This window comes from Mustela nigripes, chromosome 10 (genome assembly GCF_022355385.1).
Source record: "Mustela nigripes isolate SB6536 chromosome 10, MUSNIG.SB6536, whole genome shotgun sequence".
Classification (NCBI taxonomy): Eukaryota; Metazoa; Chordata; class Mammalia; order Carnivora; family Mustelidae; genus Mustela; species Mustela nigripes.
Genome location: NC_081566.1, coordinates 23,369,205 through 23,392,823, shown reverse-complemented (window position 1 = coordinate 23,392,823; position 23,619 = coordinate 23,369,205). Strand labels below are relative to the sequence as shown.

At 43.9% G+C, this 23,619-nt stretch overlaps 1 protein-coding gene across 6 annotated transcripts in view; it reads left to right on the top strand.

Moving 5' to 3' along the window:
* Positions 1 to 22,527, top strand: part of FAM20B (FAM20B glycosaminoglycan xylosylkinase) — a 43,392-nt gene extending 20,865 nt beyond the window's left edge. For all 6 annotated transcript variants that reach the window (XM_059412823.1, XM_059412817.1, XM_059412822.1 and 3 more), the window contains 5 exons: positions 2,064 to 2,173; positions 13,239 to 13,410; positions 13,759 to 13,950; positions 15,670 to 15,729; positions 18,721 to 22,527. In XM_059412823.1, the coding sequence (XP_059268806.1) occupies positions 2,064 to 2,173; positions 13,239 to 13,410; positions 13,759 to 13,950; positions 15,670 to 15,729; positions 18,721 to 18,952 (766 nt within the window). In that variant the 3' untranslated portion in view covers positions 18,953 to 22,527. The remainder of the gene's footprint in view (positions 1 to 2,063; positions 2,174 to 13,238; positions 13,411 to 13,758; positions 13,951 to 15,669; positions 15,730 to 18,720) is intronic.
* Positions 22,528 to 23,619: the final 1,092 nt, after the last annotated feature.

The window sequence follows — 23,619 nt, the reverse complement described above, 5'->3', positions numbered from 1 at the left end:
AATGGCCAGATTTAAAAAAAAAAAAAAAAAAAAAAGGTAGTACTATATTGGAAGGAATGCATTGAGATTTGGATGCAGCTTGTGGCATTGTTAATCAGTTCCATCTTTCTTTTTAAGAACTCTGGCATTATATATCGGAAACCTGAATGCTCCTGGCCTTTAGATGAGTAACTACCTTTTTACGCCAATATTGAAGATATTTTTAAGAATGTATTTCTATGAAGTACCTGGAGAAATAATGGAATTCAGAGTTAACATATATCCAGGATCTTAGCCATAGCGTGAAATTTTCAGTAGTGAAAAACTAGTGGCAGTCTAAATATCCAGTGATAATGGAAAAGGTTAAATAAGTGTTCACAATACCATGAGTTTTTCACTTCCTCTTTTTAAGACCTAGCGGTAGAGAATTGGGTAAATCTTGTTCCTCACTTAAAGGCCTGCTAGCATCAGTCTTTCCAAGAGCTCATTTTTTCCTCGTTTTCTTCATTCCCAACCTGATGTCCCAGTTGACAGACACCAGCAGCACGTGAAGATCGTTTTCCCCTACCGATACCAATATTTCATATACCAGTATTTCATCCAGCACACGAATTTGTGTTCATCTAAGATATGTAAAGGGATACCTCATTCTTAGTGATTTTTGGTTTTCCACAGCCATTATTAGCAAAATTTAACATGTCCGTATCTTTTCACACCACAACACCTATTTGTTAACTTAGAGTGAAGTAGTCTTTGTACAGAAATCACTCCCTTTGATGTTAATTAAATCTACTAATGTTTCAGTGCATGACCTGTGCTCTGGGAGGTCTTGCGTTTCAAAGGGAAACCTCCCTCAGAGTCTGAAAGTTCTTCTCTAGCCAGGCCCCCTACCCCTTTTGTTAACTGCCACCCCAGCCGGGCTCACATGCCCCCATGACATGGCCTCTCGGCACTGGACTGGCTGCTAGTGGTTGTCCTGATGGTGGTCAGTGGGGAGAAAAAGGACCTCCCCGCTCTCTTTACCAGCCACGGCTCCTGCTCCTTTTCTGCTCTGGGTTGCTGTTTCGCCACATGAGGATTTAACCACTTTGTCTGACCACAGGAGACTTTCTCGATCTTTATGTTATTTTGACCCATCTGTTGATCTACTTTTGTGGCTTTTAGAAGATTGAGTTTAAGACCATCAGCAGCCCTGAACAATGCATTATTCCTTTATGTAGCTGTTTGGAAAGGTTTTATCATGACATGAGGAAGGGCTCAGAATGAGTGAAAAGCAGGATACCCAACTGTGTTTGTATAATCTCAATTGTGTGTCTATACACAAGAATGTGTTTGTGTGTGTTTACATACATGTGTAAAGGGAAAAAATGCTCATATACCAAAATGTCAGTAGTTATTTCTGGGCTGTGCAGTTATGGATGATCTTTATTTTCTTCATTGTAACTTTTCTGTGTGGTCCAAATCCTGCCCCCTCCAACGTTACTTCAGTGAGTGTATTTTGTAGCCAGGAAAATTCATTTTTTTAAAAATGATTTTTTTCAACCATTAGGTTGATCTTTTAGACCATCAGAGAGAAGCATCTTCAAATATATCTGTATTTAGTTGTTCCCTGGGTTTATCTTTTTAGATTAATCTGTATAGTTTTCTGCCAATGTGCTGTTTTATCCAAAGCTTTGAACACATGTATAGGTTTAAGCCTGTTTTTTTAATGCTTTGTTGAAATTTGTTTAAAAGTTTTACTATGAAAAATATCTAAAGAATTAGAATAGTTTAATGAATCCATATACTCATTCCCCAAGTTTAACGGTTGCTCTCATTTTGCTAGGTTTGCCTCACCCTTTTTGCTGAAGTGCATATTAAAATACATTACGTACATCTTGATGGCTCAGTCAGTAGAGCATGGAACTTGTGATCTCAGGGTTGTGAGTTCAAGCCCCACACTGGGGGTAGAGATTACTTAAAAAAAAAAATTTAAAACATGTATAAATAGAAATATACATGTATATACCTACCAATCTATATTTTCTTTATAAAATACACCCCCCAAAGATTTTTCTCTTTTGTTCTTCAACCTCCCAAACCAGGATTCTGGGTTTCCGTCGCGCCCCCTTGGTGGTTGGCAGATTTGTTAATCTACGGACAGAGATCAAGCCCGTTGCCACGGAGCAGCTCTTGAGCACCTTCCTAACCGTAGGTAAGATTATAGAGGACATTTAACTAGGGGAGTAGTTAAAAAGTTAAGTGGGACATCATTGAGTAAGCTGGTTTGTGACTTTTAAGAATTGAAGAACTCAAGGGAGTACAAAAACATATTGGGCCACTTGTTTTTAGGCTACTGGGGGATATGGATCCTAACGGTAGGTAGGTGGCCAGAAAGTGAGAGTTTTCCCTGACATGTACTTGGCTGTGTGAAGGTAGGAAGTGAGGTCATTTACTGATAGTGTAAATAGGTAATAACTTTGTTTCCTTCTGCCTGATCTTTTTATTTTTTTTTTTTTAATGTTTTATTAATTTAAGAGAGAACACAAGCTTGAATTGGGGGGACTGCCCGATGACAGGGAGCACGATTCAGGGTTCCATCCCAGGACCTTGGGATCATGACCTGAGCCAAAGGCAGCGGCTTAACCAACTGAGCCCCCCAGGTGCCTCCTCTTCTGCCTGATCCTAAAGTAAATCTCAGACTCAGATTTTGGCCTAAATCCATTACTGTATGTGTATCTTTGACTTGGTGGATTTTTCATATACATGTATTTTCTTGAGAACTGTCTCCTTAGAATTGAGGGAACTATAAGGCAGCTCTGAAAGAGGGTCAGAAATGCCCTTGGAAGGTTGGATCTGGGCCTGGAAGATGACCACTGCCTTCTAACCCGCAAGGGTCAGCCCGTAACCCACTGTGCATGAACTTGACCCTGGTCCCTGGCCTCTGTGCTCTGTTCTCTCACTCTGAGGTCAGGCATCTGAGCTAACATTCTCACTCCTGTTCTGCTCGTGGGCACGGTGAGAATGGGAAGAAGTCAGAGGTGCCATGGTCTCTTGTCTCAGCCTCATCGTGGTGACATTCTCAATGACACGGTGCTCCGCGTTACAATATGACTGTTGAAACAGACATTGCCAGATGAATTTCACCTTGCTTTGCTAGAATGAATGGATTTATATTTGAAATGAGGTGAAATTGAATATTTTTTTTTAAGATTTCATTTATTTATTTGGCAGACAGAGATCACAAGTAATCAGAGAGGCAGGCAGAGAGAGGAGGAAGCAGGCTCTGCTGAGCAGAGAGCTCGATGCGGGCCTCGATCCCAGGACCCTGGGATCATGACCTGAGCTGAAGGCAGAGGCTTTAACCCATTGAGCCACCCAGGTGCCCCTGAAATTGGATATTTAAAGGACTTGTGACGGAGTCATCTTTCAGAATTTAAACCTACAGGGCTAAGGCTTAAGCTGTTCTTACAAATAACCCAAAGTGAACAGTGTCAGTGATTTGTTTCATGTGTTTTCTAATTACTTTTGCTGGTCCAGTTCTGTGGTCTGGCAGACATGACTTTCTGATGGATGAGAGGAGATCAAGAAGAGTAGGCCAGAGCCCCGCTCTCTGGAGACTCACAGGTTCACTCTCCTACATGGTGCCGAGTGTGGGAGTCGGAGAGGCCAGGATAAAGTTTGTAGAGGAGGCTATTAGCAACTAGGCTGAGTATTGAAGAATCAGTAAGAGCTACCCCGGCAGCAAAAGGAAAGGGCATGAGGCAAAATAATAGGAAGTCATCATGGGAACGAGAGCCTAAAAACCTGGAAGTACACAAGACTGGTACCTTTGGGGAATGAGCTTCTGGATACAGCCTGCAGCACACGCAGTGTTTGAGTGTGGGCTGCCATCACAAGACGTCATGGATGATGTGGCTTAAACAGTAGAGACTTATTCCTCACAGTTCTGGAGATGGGGTATAGGGTCAGGGTGCCAGCATGCTTGGGTTCTGGTGAGGACCCTCTTCCTGGTTTATAGTCAGCCACTGTCTTGCTATGTCTTGCAGAGAGTCCTTCTTAGAAGGACACTAATCCCAACATGAGTGCTCCCCTCAAAAGTCCCACCTCTAGATACCACCACACTGGGATTAAGGGCTCAACATCTGAATTTGGGGGTATACAAAAATTAAGGCAGATAGAGGGATTGCACTGGAGATAGGTTTTAAATAATGAGCTGACCTTAGCACAGTTTTGGGTTGTTGTTGTTTTTTTTTTTAAGATTTTATTTATTTATTTGACATACAGAGATCACAAGTAGGCAGAGAGACAGGCAGAGAGAGAGAGAGAGAGAGAGAGACTCGGCTCCCCACCAAGCAGAGAGCCTGATGCGGAGCTCAATCCCAGGACCCTGAGATCATGACCTGAGCTGAAGGCAGAGGCTTAACCCACTGAGCCACCCAGGTGCCCCATCAGTTTTTTAAAATATTAGATAACTTGATAAAACAACCAAATTCTGCATAACCCTTGCAACTTGACAAAGCACTTTCATACAGTTACCTTATGTTGATCCTCTTGACAAAAGAGTGCAGTGAGTAAGGGAGATTTACCCACGTAAATCTCAGAAGAGTTGGAGGACTTTCCTGAGTCATGTAGCTACTCTTAGCCAGGATTCATACCTGGATTTTCAGACTATCTATATTTCATCTGCTAATATTCTTTCAACACAATTTTATTTCCCTTCTGTGTGGTGGGCTCTGAACTATCTAGAAATGAATGACACCTCCCTGCCCCCAAGGAACTTCATTTGATGGGGAAGCCAGACATGTACAGAGGGCCCATGGCGGCATGGACGGAAAGGGGAGATGTGCAGGTCAGGGTGGTGGTTCCCTGGTGAAGGTGGCATTTCATTCAGGTCTTAAAGGGAGAGTAGCACTACCTCAGGGCGGTACAGTGGGAAAGAACGTCCTAGGTGTTGGGACTTTCAACCTTTTTTGTACTACAGACTCTTGGCATGCTGGAGAAGCTTGGGGATCTTTCCTTAGAATAGTGTTTTTTGGGGGCGCCTGGGTGGCTCAGTTGGTTGAGCAACTGCCTTCGTCTCAGGTCTTGATCCTGCAGTCCTGGGATTGAGTCCCGCATCGGGCTCCCTGCTTGGTGGGGAGTCTGCTCTTCCTCTGACTTCTCCACTCTCTCTCTCTCTCAAATAAATAAGTAAAATTTAAAAAAAAAGGGGGGGGGCGCCTGGGTGGCTCAGTCGGTTAAGCCGCTGCCTTTGGCTCGGGTCATGATCTCCAGGTCCTGGGATCGAGACCCACGTTGGGCTCTCTGCTCAGCAGGGAGCCTGCTTCCCTCTATCTCCCTCTCTGCCTGCCTCTCCATCTGCTTGTGATCTCTCTCTGTCAATAAAATAAATAAAATCTTTAAAAAAAAAAAAAAAGAATAATGTTTTTTAGGGGCACCTGGGTGGCTCAGTGGGTTAAGCCTTTGCCTTCAGTTCAGGTCCTGATCTCAGGGTGCTGAGATCGAGCCCCACATCAGGCTTTCTGCTCAGCAGGGAGCCTGCTTCCCCCTCTCTCTCTGCCTGCCTCTCTGCCTACTTGTGATCTCTGTCTCTGTCAAATAAATAAATAAAATCTTTTAAAAAAGAAGATTAATGTTTTTTAAAGGCACACATTTGAATACATAGACTTTTACAAATGAAATCAATAATATTGAAATCTAGTTTCGTTATCAAAAATTCGAAGCTTGCCATCTATAAGCTTGTGCTTCATTATTATTTAACACATTAAATAACAGATCTAGCAGTGATCCAGTAACTGTCATAATTTCAGACAGTATAAATGATATTTTGCAACAATGATTGATATGATATGAAAAGTCTGTGGTTTCTTCCGGCGAAAGAGTCACAGGTAATGTTAATACCGCCATGGTTTGCTTCCTACTGTCCTAATTTGAAGGAACACTAAGTTTCACATAGAAGTTAATGAAAATAAAGGGGCGCCTGGGTGGCTCAGTCAGGTAAGCATCTGACTCTTGGTTTCAGCTCAGGTCATGATCTCAGGGTTGTCGTATTGAGTCCCATATCAGGCCCCATGTTCAGTGAAGAATCAGCTTAAGACTCTCTCTCCTTCTTGCTCTGCCCCTCTCCCCCGGCTCCTGCATGCGCCTGCGTGTGCTTTCTCTTTCTCAACTAAATAAATCTTTAAAATAAAACAGTTGTTAATGAAAATAATGTGACTTTGTTCCCATCCAGTGCACAGGCTCCAGAGTCAAGTCTGCTTCAGGTGAGGACAGCGTGTAGACAGGGGTGACGAGAAGCAAGAGAAGCCTGTGGCAAGCTCAGGGGAGTTGAGCTACAGTGAAGGGAGGCTCGGGGCTGGTGAAAGAGAAAGGCAGGTGGTCAGGACGGTGTCCAATGGGCCTCGTGCACCAGGCTTAGAAGTGGAGACCTTTTCCTTAGACACTGGGAGGCCATTAAAAGGGCTGGAGCATGAGAAAACCAGATTGGAATTTTGGAAAACCAGCCACAGCAGTGTCGTGGAGGCTGCATTGGGACGGGGGTGGGGTGAGAGCTGGGAGCACGTGGTGGCCGCCGTACTCTGTGCATATACAGGGCGAGTCATAGCTCGATCACGGACAGCCGGTAGGAAGCGTTAAGAGATGCTCAGCAATTAGAATGGAATGAATTTGGTGAACATTTGGGCTGAGTGGGACAACTGAGAGAGAAGGAAAAAATTAAGAATGACTCCCAGTTCCTGAATTGGATGACTCAGTGTATTACAAAGCTGTCAGCTGTCTTTGGAATGTATGAAGAGGAGGAAGATCATGAATCAAATTTTGGACATTTTGTTTTCTTGTGTGAAATAACAAGAAAGATATATACCGGTCTCTGCCCCCGGTGCCTGAGGGAGAGCTCAGAAAACCCTGGTAAATTCCTAAGCCTTAAGAGCACGGGGAGTATAACAGTTTCAGTAGAAAACAAAAAAAAAAAAAAAAAAAAAAGAGCACGGGGAGTATCTCTTGTTCTAATGAGGAGGCTCTGTGTGGGCTGGTCACCGGAACGACAAGCGTAGCTGGAAGCCTGGAATTCTCAGCTCCCCACCCTCCATTTTCCAGGGAGGGGAGAGAGATTGAGAATAGAGTTTATAATAGATCGTGCCTACTGGAGAAAGCCTCCATAAAAATCCCAATAGTATGGAGTTTGGGAGTTTCCAGGTTGGTGAAGCAGGATGTTTCCATGTGCCGCTGGCCAGGCCCCAAATTCCATGAGGACAGAAGCTCATTGGTCTGAGACCTTGCCCTGTGTATGTCTTCACTGGGCTTTTGAAATGTGTCCTCTGCAATACACCTAGTAACCAGTGAGTAAACTGGTTTCCTGAGTCCTGTGAGCCTCCCTGGCCATTTCTTTTTTTATTTGAAGTGTGATTGACATTGAACACTTAAATTAGTCTCAGGTGTGCTTCGTAATGACTTGAAATTTTATTTATGGTGAAATGATTACCACAACGTCTGGTTAACATCTGTCATTATATACATAGTTATGGGATTTTTTTCTTGTGATTGGAACTCTTACGATCTTTTCACATAGCAACTTTCGTTATGGTCTACTAACTTAATAGGCACATTTCTGTACTTCACATCTCCGGGCTGATTTATCTTCTAACTGGAAGTTTGTGCCTTTTGACCCCTTCACCCATTTCACCCACCTCTGGCAGCTACCAGACTTCTCTCTGTATCTAAGAACTTGGTTTTGCATTGGTTTTGGTTTTGGTTTTAGATTCTGCATATAATAAGATTATATGGTATTTGTCTTTTTCTGACTTGTTTCATTTAGCATAATGCCCTCAAAGTCGCATCCATGTTGTTGCAGATGGCAAGATTTCATTCTTTTTATGGCTGAGTCATAGTCCATTGTGCATATATGGCACATCCTCACTCACTCATCAGCGGACACTTAGCTTGTTTCCACGGCTTGGCTGTCATAAATGATGCTGCGGTGAACATGGAGGTGCAGATAGGTTTTCGAGTTAAAGTGTTTTCTTTTATCTTTCTTTCTTTCTTTTTTTTCTTTCGGATACTTAGAAGTAGAGCTGCTGGATCATACGGGAGTTCCATTTTTTTAGTTTTTTGAGGACCTCCATAGCGTTTACCATACTATGATATATACCTTACTATGCCAATTCACATTCCCACCAGTGGTACCCAAGACTTGCCTTTTCTCCACATCCTCACCAGCACTATTTGTCTGTATGTTTGATGGTAGCTTATTGTGGTTTTGATTTGGATTTCTCTGATGACCAGTGATGTGGAACATCTTTCATGCAACTGTTGGCACTTGTATATCTTTGGAAAGATGTGTATTCAGATCTTCTGCTCATTTTTTAATCAGATTGGTTTTTTGCCTTTGAGTTGTAGGAGTTTGTTTTTTTTTATATTTTGGGTACTAGCCTCTTTTCATTTTGTCCATGGTCTCTTTGTGCAGAAGCTTTTTAGCTTGATGAAGTCATACTTGTTCATTTTCGCTTTTGTTGCTTTTGTTCTTGGCATCATATCCAAAAAATCAAAACCTCATCACCCAGACTGACGTCGGGGAGTTGACTCCTGGTGTGTCCTAGGAGTTTTATGGTTTCAGGTCTGATGTTCAGGTCTTCAGTCCATTTTGAATTAATGTCTGTCTGTGGTGTAAGATAGTTCTTGTTCTTCTGCATATGACCGTCCAGTGTTCCCAACAGCATTTACTAAAGAGATTGTCCTTTCCCCATCATATATTCTTCTGTCCTAGCAAATCAAACCCCAAGATGGGGCTCATGGACCCCTGATATATAAGCCAGTCAGAAGCGCAGGTGACAGCCCAGGCTTACAGCTGGCCTCTGAAGTGGGGCATAGTCTCATGGGACTGAGCCTTCAACCGCTGGGACCGGTTCCTCTGGGTAGACAGTGTCAGCGTTGAGTAGAATTGTAGGGTGCCCAGCTGGAGTCGCAGAATGCAGTTCTCCACAGTGAAATTGGCTACAGAGTCTTACCGTGACAGGAGCATCCAGAAGTGAATGGTGACGAGTCATTTAGGGGCTTTAGACAGTCTACAGCTTAGGAGAGAAGTCTGGGCTAGAGGGTTAGATTTGGTTATTAGAGGTGGTGATTCATCCAAGAAGAGCACAGAGACCAGGGTGATCAGAAAGCCAGTTATAAAAGTTAAAAAATCCAGGAAATGAGAAAAGTTTCAGAGCCTAGGCAAATTAGATATTGAAGTCTGGAAAGAGATTGGAGTGAGATTATTAATAATAAATAGCCGGCATTGACTGGTCTCTGACACTGTGTCGGGCTTTGTGCTGAGCATTCCTGTGGATTACCTCACCCCTCACAATGCAGTGGTAGGGAACTGATACCCATTTTACAGAGAAAGCTTAGAGAGTTAGGATCATGTGCCCAAAGTCTTATGTCTAATGACTGGTGAAGGTCCATATTTTAACCCCAGAAACCTGATCCTGCTTCCCACTCAACCATCACACATTCTCCGTTCACTTACTGAAGGGTCTTACCAGACTCAGGAGTTTGGATTTTGTCATGTGTGTGCAGGTTTCCTGCACCCAGCAGGGTTTTGCTTTGTTTTCTAACTGCTTTTTGAATCAGTAATACATTCACCTAACTCAAAATTTTTAAAAAATATTAGAAAGATTGCAGTGCAAAGTTTTCCTTTCTCCCTCCATTCCCTCCTTCCTCCCAGTGGTCATCTCTATTGGTAATTTCTTTGTCCTTTTGGTACGAAATAGGAATATATATTTTTATTTAACTGCCATTCTGTGAAACGTATGTCACAATTTGCGTACTTCTGCATCTTGTTCTTTCACCTAATCTTTTACCTAACAGATCTTGGAAATCTATTATCACATTAAGAGCGTCTTCATTCTTCTGTTGTGTCACCAGCTGCAAAGTGCTGCGTCGTATGGCTCTACCGTAGTTCATCTAACTAGACCTTTATTACACATACAAGTGCCAATCCTGTTTTTACAACCAGTGTTGCCCAGAATTAATGTGAACATATGTTACTTCAGACATGATCACATATATCTAGAAGTGAAAGCACTGGGTCAGAGGGCGTATGTGTTTTTCCATGAATGTTCAACCAGTTCACGTTGCCGGTGGTGACGTGGGAGAATGCCTTTGTTCCGCCAGCGGCATCAACGGTGTGTTTCCAAACTTTGGCTTTTGTCTGTTTCACACGTAACAGCTTTTTATTTAAGAGCCCTTTGTATTTTTCTTTTACCTGTCTTTCTGTATCCTTTGTTCATTTTCAGCTCTGCTTCTGGTCTTCTCAAGGTATAGGAGCTCATACACAGGGAGAATAGTCCTTTGTGATATAAATATTTTTCCCCAGGTCTTTAATTTCTTTTGACTTTGATAATGGTATTTTTTCTTTTTTTTTTCTTTTTTTTTGCCTTACAGACATTTTTGTTTATTTTTAATGTAATGCATCTTTTCTTAAGAGACTTCCTGATTGTGAATCATAGCTTTGCTCCCTCAGAGATTATGGAAGAATTCCACCTTTTTTTATTTTGACTACTTTTATAGTTTTATTTTTCACATTTAAGTTTTTGACATAGTTTAGAATTTATCCTAGTATGTGGGATGAAGTATGGCTCTAACTGGTTGGGGATTTTTTTCCCAATGAAATAAATTTTTGTTTCTATGTGTTTTAGTTTTTGGGTTTTCTGTTCTCTTATCTGTTACTGAGTTGATCTATGTTTTGATACCTGGTAAGATTAGTCCCCTCTCTCTGCTATTTAAGAGTTTGCTAGCAGTTCTTTCTTATTCCTTGTAACCTTAGAAATCATCTTTAAGAAAAATGACAGGAAGAAAAAAAATAATAAAAATAAATTAATTGAAAAAAAAATCTTATTCAGGGGCATCTGGGTGGCTCAGTCGGTTAAGTGTCTTCCTTCAGCTCAGGTCCTGATCTCAGGATCCTGGGATCGAGCCCCACGTCAGGTTCCCTACCCTTTAAAAGATCTATTGCTGTTTTTGATGGGGTCAAATTAAATTTATAAGTTTATATTTTTATAATTATGAACATTATATATGTGGTATATTGTTCCATTAGTTCAAATTTTCTTTACCTAAAAATGTTTTTAAGATGGAAGAGTGACAGAATCAGCTTTGCGGTTGGGTGTGGAGTGTGTGCTGTGCTGGGGTTAGAAATACTTAAGAGGCTTGAGGGCTGCTCATCTCTTCAGGGACACGTGTGTGAGAACAGAACAGTCATTAAGGAGTATGTGAGGGGGTTATAGGTAGGAAGTCCGCTCTTTTGATGGCTATATTTAATAGGTATGGAGTGCCAAAAAAGCATTACTTAAGCTTTTTCAGTTGTTTTTGTTTTTTAAACTTTTTATTTTGAGATAATTTTGGATTTGTATAAAAGTTTCAGAGACGGTTCAGAGTCCCCCAGATTCCTTAACTGTTAACACCTTCGGACTGTTAACACATTTGAGAACAGTGTGCGACATGAATGCTCCTCACACAGGTGTGGGAAGACGTCAGTACCCCCAACCACCAGGGCCCACGCCTCCACACCCACATCCAGTCATCAGCAGCAAGAGACCAACCTTGCACAATGCAGCCCTGCATCGAACCCACGGACCCTAGAGTGCAGATTTTGCCACTTGTCCCTGTAATGCCCTGTAGAAGTCCAGAACTCAGTCTAGGATCACATGATGTGTTCGTAGTCATGTCGTTTTAGTCTCTGTCCATCTGGAACAATTCCTCACTCTCCTTATTTTTTCATGACCTTGACATTCGTAACTGCACAAGTTGGTTACTTTATAGAGTATGCCTTTATTTGAGTGTGTCTGACATTTGCTCGTGACTTACCCATGCTGGCGGGAACACCAGAGAAGTGCTCTTGTGCCCTTCTTGGCATGTCCTGTCAGGAGGCACGCGATGGGGGTTTGCTGCTGTGGCCCGTTACTGGTGATGTTAACTTGTATCCTTTGATTAAGATGGTAAGTCTCTGTAAGGTTTCTCTCTCTCCAGTTAGTATTTTATTAACGGGATACTTTGGAATGATATAGTCTAGAACTATGTAAATATTACACCTGCATCAAGCCTTTACCCACCAGTTATAGCATTCATTGATGACTCTTGCCTGGATCAATTGCTACTGTGAAAGTTGTCCAATAGTTACTTGCTAGTTTTTCATTCCTTCTAGACTTAATAGTCACCAGTCTATTAAAGGGTAGAACTCTTCCCGTGTGACCCACATTTATGTAGTTATTTGTTTGTTTATATCACTATGAACTCTTAGACTCTTAATTGAGTCAGAGTTATGATTTGCTGTTATTTATTTTGATGCTAACGCTGTCCCAGGAACTCCTACACACTGTCTTGTAGATCCTTTGGAATGTTCCCGTCATTCTCTGAGTGCTTCTTTACCCTGGCATAGCAGTAAGACCCTTTCTCTGCTCCAGCCCTAGAGTCACCAGTTTCTCCAAGGAGCCCTGAGTCCCTTTAATACAGTAGTAAAATGATATTTAGAAATTAATATGTGAGTGCTGGGTGTTTACTGCCTTTTTTTTTTTTACTGGTTGTCATTGCTTCCAGGCTCTCTTGAGCGACAGAGGGAGGAAAGCCGTATACACACACACACTCATACACACACACACACACACAGACATCTGTCTTTTTCTGTATCTCTGTTCCAACCAATAGCTGCAGTCCAATTCTAATTCAACACCACAAGATTTATTCTGGCTTTCTGCCTTTCTGTGTGTTAATCTTCTCCCTCTGTGAGAAACCTGGTTTCCATTATCCTCAATATATTTCTTTATTTGCTTGGCACCCCCCCAAGTACCCACACTCCCAGCCCGAGCCTGTCCCTGGATGGGCCCACTCTTCCCTCCCCTGGGTGCTCTGGCCAAAGTGTCGGCCCTGACAGAAGAGGAGGGGCATGACTTTCCTTAGAGTGAGTTCAGACGAGATCGGGCGCGTTCAGGGTGGTATAGCCATAGACTTTAGAGTGAGTTCAGAAAGATAGGGGTGATGCCGCTTGACTCCTGGGAGGGGGACTGGGTGGTGGGGCCCCAAGGGCAAGGAGACTTCTATATACATCCTTTTCTGCCCTTTGACTTTTTTTTCACTGTATGCTTTTTTATAACATGTACAGAAAATAAATAAATGTTCAGATATCATTCAGGATCATTGTTTTTGCAGGTTCTATTCACTTAGCTGCTCCCTTCTACATTGTTGGGGGAATTTGGAGTTTTCCTTTTTCCCTTAAGTGTTTTTGGCTCCTTTCTGTCCCGTAGGAAATAACACTTGTTTCTATGGGAAGTGTTATTACTGCCGAGAAACAGAGCCAGCTTGTGCTGATGGAGACACGATGGAGGGATCTGTCACACTTTGGCTTCCAGATGTGTGGCCTCTGCAGAAACACCGACACCCATGGGGCAGGACATACCGCGAGGGCAAACTGGCCAGGTAAGTGCTCCCACAAACCTCCAGTTTGTTCTGTCCCAGGAGGTGGGTCTGGGAGCAAACCTGCCAGGCAACGACATCTTTTCTCTATGTTGTAAACAGGGCCAGCTACAGAGACACCAGTGTGGCTCCCTTGGTTATATGTTGGACTCTTGATTTCGGCTCAGGTTGTAGTCTCAGCGTTGTGAGATCAAGTCCCACGTGGGGCTCCTTGCTGGGCACAGAGTCTGCTGGAGATTCGCTCTTTCCCTCTGCCTCTGCCCCACACTTGCGTTCTCTCTCTCTCAAAACAAAACAGAGCCAGGTACAGTGCTGGCACTCTGTAATGCTAGGGGTGCTCCTTGCCTCTAGGTGGGAGTACGACGAGAGCTACTGTGATGCTGTCAAGAAAACGTCCCCCTATGACTCGGGCCCGCGCCTCTTGGACATCATTGACACCGCTGTCTTTGATTACCTGATCGGCAACGCGGACCGCCATCACTATGAGAGTTTTCAAGATGACGAAGGTGCCAGTATGCTCATCCTTCTCGATAATGCCAAAAGGTAGGACCATAGGACCATCCTCGTCAGTTAGGGCTTTCTTTGTATACAAGAAGGACATTTTCTAGGACATCCCGGGAAATGTCTAGGATATAGTGGATGGAAGGTGTCCTTCCCATTTCTGGTCAGGGTCTTTGCTTTTGGCACCCGTCCTTCCATCTTGCTCAGGGTTCGTACTCCCTCTGCCCTCAGGGTTCTGAGGACTTTAAATAATGGAAAAGTGGGGTTTTTTTCCCCCAGGAGTCTAACACTGACTCTCAACACAGACAGCTGGATGCCCAGGTCTTTGATGTGTCACTACCTCTGTCATTCTTCCTTGACTATGGTGTCTAGAGTCTTGAGAAATACATATTTAATAGAACATGAAATTTAATTCCTGTTAAATTGAGTCTGTCCAAAGGTTCATGTAGTTTAAATATCAGTTTGATAGGATGTTTTGCTATGTTTATGGCAGTCTAGGCCCAGACTTTTTGTGATCGTAAGAAGAATAGTTCCTTCTGATACATAAAAACAAGTTACTTTTATCTTGACTAAGACAGTCTTATTTATTTTGAATAAATGGGTGGTCCTTAATTTTTTCAGCCTGGGCTCTTTGAAGAGCATATTATATTTTTATTGTGCCCCCTGCATTCTCCATGGTGCCCGATTCAGTATTTCATTTACAGAATTTCATTTCAGAATTTCATGCAGTTACATTTAATAAGTGTTAAATGGAACACTTCCTTGGAGCCCAGAATCGTCCAGGCTCTAGGTCGTTGGTCAACGTGGGTCAGTCCCACGTTGGTGCTGAGGCTCACCTGAGACCCAGGGGTCCTCAGCGAAGAACGCCCAAGGGGCGCTTGCTGGTGGCACCCTGTGTTACCCCGAGCCCCGGGGCCTCATGCTCCATGAAGGGGGCTGCCACCTGCAGAGCGCGGAGGCCGGCACACACAGCAGAGCGGGTGGAGGCCAGTGCTACATGCATTCCTGAAAATTTGTCTGGTTTATACAAATGATCTTTGTGTGTTTGTTTAAATGATTGTGTGTGCTGTGGAAATAGTTGCTTTAGCTGTTAATTATTGGAGGGCTGCACTGTGCTCAGAGCTCCCAGACCTTCCAGCTAAGGCTGAGCTTCCAGGAGAGAAGTAGAAGATTGAGTTTTTCCAGAACCACTTCTCGTGTACCTCTGAATTACTGCTGAAGTCATTTTTACAGATGCTTTGAATCACCGTTTTCTCAGCCTCCATGAGCTGCTTGTCCTATTTGAATCTGGCTATACTTACTTGTAGGGAAAGGATAATCCTGCTCTTTTCTGATTGGTGATTTCGAGGTAGAACAACCTGTTACAAGTGACGACCATCTGTGTGTTAGTGGGAACTGTGGGCATAGCCTTTTCCCCCCTGTGCCCGTAAAACCTCCAGGGGTTCGGGTCCTCCCTGTGGCCCGTGGGCTCCACACCATGTGCCGTGGTTCTGCTTCAGCACCGTACCATAGCCAGTGGGACACAGGAGGCTTGTACATGAGGACATTTGTTGTTTGATGCTGCAGTACAGACTGTTAGGGATCCTGTGTCAGATTGGCCACGCCCTGTTTATTTTTAATTTAAGTGATCTGAGCCGTGGGAGCATGAAATTATCTAGGATCACATTTGGGTCGTCTTAGAGAATTTGCTCGCGCTTTGATGCTAAGAAGGCAACTGGAGCCACTAAGTAATTCACTAAGTTTTTTAATCTTAATTTTCAGCTTTGGGAACCCATCGCTGGATGAGAGAAGCATTCTTGCCCCCCTCTATCAGTGTTGCATGTAAGTTCCTCACAGCAAATACATTGGCCTGTGTCATCTTCCTTTCCAGGCTCACCTAACAGTACATCCGTTTTCCAGGCCTTAAAACTTCCTAAGACCTGAGCAAATGCTTCTCATGCTTTTCCAGGCCAGAACCCCCGGAGCTCAACAGTCCTTTCAAATTTTGTATGAATAGAAATTTTCAGTCTATTCAATACATATTCGTGTTTGTTTTTATATCGGGATACGGTCCTCTCCCCACCAGGACTCTAGTACAGTCTGCATCCCTGGCCCCTGTACCATGTTCACCCTGGGGTTCGAAGTCCTCTCACTGCCCACCACAGACCACCTGTGGTTTGCAGATCTCAGTCTGAAAGTGTGTAAGCCAAAGGTAACTTTTTCAGAGGCATTTAGCCTTGTATTTTTTTTAAAGTCTGTGTTCGAGAACAAAGAAATTAGAAGGCAAATCAAAATGAGATCAAAGAGCGGGCTCTAAGGAGCTCCTTTTCAAAGCATTATGGCTGGTATCAGTTTGAAGGAGAGCCTTAAGAATCTGCTGGGTTGCACGTTGCAGAGCCACACAGAAAAAAAATGTGGGAGCACCGTGTCCTACTTTGAGCTCACCGCCTGAGACCCTCAGATCCCATCCAACTGCCCCTCATCACAGCCAGGCTGTTTCTCTGGCCTCTGTTTTTAGTAGCAGCAGTACGATATTCCGCAGGAAGTGTTGCCCTAAGAGCCCCTTAATTGTTTTCATCAATAGGAGGCAGTAGTATGGCCAGTCAAAAACCACATACATCTATGAAGGAAGATGTTTTTGTAATAATAATATTATCTGTCTGATCCAGTCAGAAGCTAGAAAAGACACAGTAGGTTAAATGGGAAAGTTTAAGCTGGTACAGCCACTCTGGAAAACAGTATAGAGGTTCCTCAGAAAGTTGAAAATACCCTGTGCCTAGCAATTGCACTAGTGGGTATCTACCCCAAAGATACAAGTGTAGTGATCCGAAGGGGCACCTGTACCCCAGTGTTTATAGCATCAGTGTCCACCATAGCCAAACTACGAGAGCCCAGATGTCCATCAGCAGATGAATGGATAAAGATGTGGTGTATATATACAGTGGAATACTATGCAGCTATCAAAAAATGAAATTTTGCCATTTGCAGTAATATGGATGGAACTAGATGGTATTATGCTAAGTGAAATAAGTCAATCAAAGACAATTATATGATCTCACTGATATGTGGAATTTGAGAAACAAGGTAGAGGATCATAGGGGAAGAGAGGCAAAAATGAAACAAGATGAAACCAGAGAGGGAGAAAAACCATAAGAGACTCTTAATCTCAGGAAACAAACTGAGGGCTGCTGGAGTGAAGGGGGTTGGATGGATGGGTGTCTGGGTGATGGACTTTGGGGAGGGTATGTGCTATGGTGAGTACATGAATTGTGTAAGACCATTGATAAATCACAGACCTGAAACAAAAAATACAAACAAACAAAAAAAAAAACAAAAAATACCCCTGAAACAAAAAATACATTACATGTTAATAAAAATTTTTAAAAAATAAATTCAAAAAAATAAATGGGAAAGTTTATATAAAGAAGCTCTGATACAAGCATAACTATAAAAGGGCTGAGAGAGGGTACCCAAGGAAGGACAAACTTGGAAGGGAACCTTGTCACCAAGGCTAGGGTGTGGACCTCCATGGAGAAGGATAGTTCAGTTCATGGGATAGCAGAGAAGTTAGCTAGTTTGCAGGCCCTGCACAAGCAGGAAGCAGCCCTCTGGGATGCACATTCAGGCAGTGACTTGCATTGGGGTCAGGGCAACAGAGGGAGGGACAGCTCAGGAGAAACCGCCTCTGTCACAGGCAGGGCATGTGTGAGGGCCTGTCTTCGGGGCTCGGGTTTCCATGTCAAGAGGGCCTGCTCGTTCTGGCAGTGTGGACCAGGGCAGAGCACCGTTTGATGACCTGCTCTCCCTAACTATCGACCCACCTGTGCAGGAGCCTGAGGTGTCTGCACTTCCCTCCAGTGACCGCTTCGGAGAAAGCTGGACTGGAGAGATGCTTTCAGGAATTCTCTGCATCATAGCAGGGCGTACATCTCAGGAGGACGGGTGTGGGACTGAGAGGCAGACAAGTGAGGCCTTAGTTACACAGGGGAGGCTCTGATGCTGGGGGCGCTTGTCGTGGACTTGAGAATAGTAAAATCGTACCGCCTCTGTGCCTGTCTGCCCCTTCTGTGCTTTGTCCAAAGGTCGCTCTTCCTTTGTTAGTAGATGCGGACCCGGCTGCCTCTTGCAGAGTCGGACCTCTGTGCCTACCTCGTAATCTTCTCATTACCCACAGGAAGTGGGTAGGATTATAATATTGATATTGCAGTTTAGTTATAATATTGCTGGTAGGAATTTTTTACATTCAGAAGCATGGAAAGAAGAGAGTTAAAACTACCTACTAAGATATAAAGCTAACTCCTATTAACATCATAGTGACTTCATTCTAACTGTATGTGTATGTCTGGCTATATATGTGTGTGTGTGTGTGTGTGTACATACACACACATTCTCTTTTCCCATAGATTTGGAGTAAAACTTTTTCCCACCAACTTTTTCCCCCCACCCAGTATTATATCATGGGTATTTTTCAAGCCATTAAATTTCCCAGAACTGTTTTTAATGGCTGCATGGTATTTCCTTGAATGGGTAAGCCATACTTTTAACTGTTTCTGAATAGATGAACATTCGTATTGTTTCACATTTTTCCTGTTACAAATTCAGTTGCACATTGGAGTGAACATTGATAAATCTTTGCATATACCTCTAATTAATTACCTAGAAAAAAAATCTCAAAATGTGGTAATGTAGAGGTCCTTTGGAAACAGATTTTTTTTTTCCTTAGTTGAAACGTCTTACATAATTATTTCTTGACTTTTGCCCACCGAGCAGGCTTTAAACTCCTCTTGACAGTAAGAGGTTTCACGTCATCTCCCTTACAACTCTCTCTTCCAGCATTCGGGTGTCCACCTGGAACAGACTGAACTACCTGAAGAACGGCGTGCTGAAGTCTGCCTTAAAGTCGGCCATGGCCCACGACCCCATCGCCCCCGTGCTGTCTGAGCCCCACCTGGACGCCGCGGAGCAGCGGCTCCTGAGTGTGCTGGCCACGGTGAAGCAGTGCACTGACCAGTTCGGGGCGGACACCGTGCTGGTGGAGGACAGGATGCCTCTCTCCCACTTGTAATCCGCTCCACAGAATAAGCGAGACTCCTTTTTACAAAGCTAGAGAAACAGCACAATCACTTCCGAACGGGATGAGGGGGATCGGAGACAGCCGGCAGCAAGCTCTGGTGATGGGGGGCAGGGTGGCCTTGGATGCCTCTGGCGACTTCTGTAGGAGAAACGAAGGCAAAGATGACAGGTTTCAGACCACGGGAGCGCTCCCGCCGACCCCCCAACTTCGGCGGCGGGCCTCCTGGTTGGTCGGTCCTCGCTCGCATGCCACGGGACAGATAGAGGGGGGACGTGCGGAGAGGTGAATGCTGGGCCTGCTTCTGGAGTGTGTGGTTTGAGTTCATCCTTAGAATCCTTTCTCCACCCCGATGGAGTTTCTGAAAACCCTTGGCCATCTCTGGAGTCCTTTTTGCACCAGGACCGATCCAGCTGGGAATTTGACCACCTCCTGCGGAGTGGCAGCCGGGGAAACCGGGCCTCTTGAGCCCGATAGCATGCTCTGTGGGCAGGGAAACATGTTCAGGATCGAATTAGCGGGAACAACAGCAGCAGGAAGGATGCTTGGGCTTTTAAGCGATTGGCTGATAGTGCTTTCCGTGAGCTCTTAGAGGAGGGAGGAAGAGACGGCACCAGAAGCGGGGAGACCCCCCGGTATTTGAGCTCCACGGGTGTAGAGAAAGCAAACAGGACTTGAACCTCAGTGGATCTGTGTGCTCACAGTGGTATCCCAGTTAGACCGCAAATTGTCCAAGCAGGATGCTCTCATGGAGACTTTTCTTTTTCCCTTTGCCCAAAGCAGGCAAATCCTTTCTGAATTAACAAAGCAAACTGAGCTAACACCTTGATGAGAGTTAAGTTGCCTACGATCTCCACCATCCCAATTTCTCATCTGAAATGATTTCCACCTCAGCCTTTAAGGCTTTCGGTCACTGAAGCTGCTGTTCCCAAGAGATTGGCAGTTCCTGTCTGTCCCTTTCTCGTGGGAAGAGCTAGCTCCCACGCTCAGCCGACCACGCGTTCTGCTGGTGGCTGGACCAGTCTTGTGATGTGGGCCATGCCGATGACTGGGAACAAAGAGTTGAAGCTCTCTGAGCCTCAAAACAAAGGAGGTTACCAGGAAGAGCCTTAAGATTTTGGTTTATGTCAAGCCCTGATTTCTTCGTTTAATTTCATCGGGTGTTCAGAACTGGTGGTGGAGCGCCGCTGTCCCTGTCCCTGTCCCGGTAGTGACAGAAGGCCAGGCTCAGCTTGGTCTGTGTTCCTGCAGAGCCTCCCAGACCTATAAGCCGTTGCATCCTGTCTAGGGGCCGGTCCAGCCTTGCCTTGTGCTTCTGTCAGGCAGAGGCTGCTGTTTCAACGGTGTGAGGGAGCAAATGCCGTGCCAGCCTCTGGAGACCAGTGTGGGGCAGCCAGCCTTTCAAAAACAGCTTAGAATCTAGGTCCTTGTTCTTGAAAGGCATTGAAAGGCAGCTGGGCAGCCTGTAACTGTTAACAACAGCCTGAGGTCAGGATGCTTTTGTACTTTGTAAGTATGTTTGGAGACATCCACAAGAATGGGTTGAGTTCTAAAAGAAGGTATTGAGTCTAAGGAGCCAGGTGTTAGCACAAAACACTGAAATGGTGTTAACAGAAGGAGGCCTTAGATTTCAGTTGTAGGACCATTTATTGTGTGCATCGAGCAGGATTCATAGCTGAGCTGGAGAATATCGTGGATGGTGCTCACCCAGAGGGTCAAGGAGCTGGCTGGAGGGAGACGGTGGGAGGCAGTGGGCTCGCCTGGGTTTATGTTGGTTCAACCAAATGATGGCCCAGTGTCCTTGCAGACACATGGTACCTGTTGTGTGGCGCAGTGGAATGGGTAAGACTTGTTCTCCAACTGGGAGCTTGCTTCCTAATGTTGAAAGCAGAAGATATTGCTAAGGAAACAAGCAGGAAGAAATATCCCATCCTTTTTTCAAAACATGGCAGAAAATGTATGAGTTCATTCTGTTTCCTGCTGTTAAAAATTCATGATCTTAAGAGGTGTTCAGATCTATCATGTTTAATGTCGTTTACTAATAGGGTGGTGTCACAGGACTCTTGGAACATAGATTTATGTTCTAATCAGGATTGGTTTAAGTTAATCTCAGAGAAAACCAACCAAAAGCTTATAGCCCTGAAAGTCACAAAAACCAAATTCTGTTGGAAAAACAGAGGCTGATACCTTTTTTTTCTTTTTTTCTTTTTTTTTTTTTTTAAGTTTTGTCACTGTGTCCTCTTTGTGGTTTCTTTAGCACCGTTAGACAAGTCACTAGAAGTGGTCTTGGTCAGTCCTAGGTTGGGTGTGCCTAGTCAACATCTAAAGGTAGAAGGGGATATATTTTAATACTATCAAACTAGGAAAATCAGAACTGAATGCCATTTCCTTACCTCCTCTCACTTCTTAAATATGTCTATTGCAGAGTTTGAATGGGGAAATATGGGTATAGAAGTTCTATTCTAAATTGTTCTTTAATATGAGGCTCTATTGTGGGTTTGGGTGTAAATAATTTTCTGTGCAAAACAAATTAATAGACAGGATCTGTGATTTGCTCAGAGTATTGTTCGATAATATATTAATAAGGCATTTCTCCCTGTTGCACTCAGGACTAATATATCAAATGAAATTTAAGGAGGAAATGGAAGAATTCAGGTACATCTATTGCATATTATTTGGGGAAGGATGAATCCTGTACATGTCAATTTTTTAGTGTCTCCTGAACAGTAAGTTCTTCCAAGGAAATTCATCTTTCTTTTCCTTAAAAAAAGAAAAGAAAAGAAGAAAGACTTTTGGCTTTCCCTTCCCATCCCCCATATTCCTTCAGCGTCCATTCGCAATGGTCCTTGTCTTATTTGACTGTAAGTGACCACACCTCAGTGGCGATAAAAACCGTGTCTGTCAGTGAGCTGTCCTGTAGGAGTGATCTTTTGAGCTTGAGCTTCAGGAAACATGAGTAAAGGCATATGTATGTATATAGTCATATCTGTTATTGTAGCAAGAGAAAAAAACGTATTTATTTTGACACAGGGAAACACTGACTTATGTTGCTGAAGAACTTGAAGCTAGTGAATGGGTCTCTCCTCAGTCTCTGTGAATGGTCACAGAGAGACCATTCAGCCGGCATTTTCTGGGCACCTTTGGAGAGCTGGGCGTGGCCAGGCACACGCAGGAGCCAGACAGAACTGACTTCGTGAAACCTATCGTCCAGGGGAAGACCAGTTTCTCTCCCTTCAATGCATCCAGCCTGGGTTGAAAAGGCAGGGGCTGGTTACTCCACTGCCACAGGTTTTTAAGGAACTAAGGTGTTACTCACAAATACAAAGTGTAAGCGGGGGAGCTGGGGAGGAACTTACTGGGAAGCTAATTTAGTTTGCTCAAAAGGGAGGTGTAGGAACCGCTACCCTCGATTTTGATCTGCCAAGATTTCCTCTCAGAGCTGTCACACAGCAGGAGGTTGGGCTTGGTAAGACACCAAACAGGACAGATATGCACCCAAGTTTCTAATGTGTTCTATGGGTTTCAATTCTGAAAAAGAAGAAAAAAGTGAATAAAGATTTTAATAAGTATTGATGTATCATCTTTTCCTCTTACTCCTTTTTTTCCCTTTGAAGCTATTTTCAGTGTTCTCTTTTCCAGCTTCCTGTCTGTTTTGTTAGGGGACAGAAAAAGACTCCTGCTCCCACTTAAACCTCCACAGGCACTGTTTCATGGTATCTGATGAGTAAGACCTTTGCACTTACTCACTAGCCTCCAAAAGGCTAATTCCAGGTTGTGACTCTACCAGAAGTTTCCATTGGATAATTCTTAGTTTCTTTTTGTATACTTAGTAGTTCAGCCCATTCCTGCAGCTTCTTTAGAAGTAAAGCATTACAAATCTTAATTTAGCCCAGTACTGTACAGATGTGGAGGAGACCAAGGACCTGATTATTATTCTTCAGACAGCCAGTTTTTTAACTTTTGAAATAGAAATCCAGCATCATAAACCCCAACTAGACAATGAAGCAGACTTTCTTGAGTTTTTACTTGGTTTGTCGCATTTTTGTTTGTGCCACCTTTTGTCCTGTGAACTTGAATACTGGTGGGAGGCTGCAGCCTTGTGTACTTCAGTGATCTTTTTAAGATACAGTTCAGGCTTTGTTTGCTTTTCAAGCATATCAGAAGGACTGGTATTAAAGCTCGGAAAAGGCAGCTGGAGTAGGGAGAGTTCATGTTTGGTCTTCAGTAGACATTTGGGCTTTGGGAGTCCCCTCGAGAACAGATGGTCCCAACAGAAGAAAACTGTGAAGCACCAAGTGTGTCAGGAATGATGTCAATGAATTACAGTAGAAATCAGAGCAGGAACGAATCCCAGGGGGTCAGGAGGGTGAGAGGTAGGCAGAACACACGTGGAAGACAGGGAGAGTGAGCTAGGCCTGCCCTGTATAGAGAAGCCCGATTTCTGAAGTACACAGCCTCCTGGGCCTGTGCCCTGTTTCATTCCTTCAGGGGTGTGGGAAACCATGGAAAGGTTTCCATCAGGCGTGCCCTGTCTCTTGAAAGGACCCGCTGAGTCCAATGTGTTGTTTTAGTTGCTCCTTAGTATAAATATTAAACAAAGTGCCACCAGTGTATAGATGAGCTGTGAAACATTGATTTTATGTTTTCAGAATTTGCTTTTT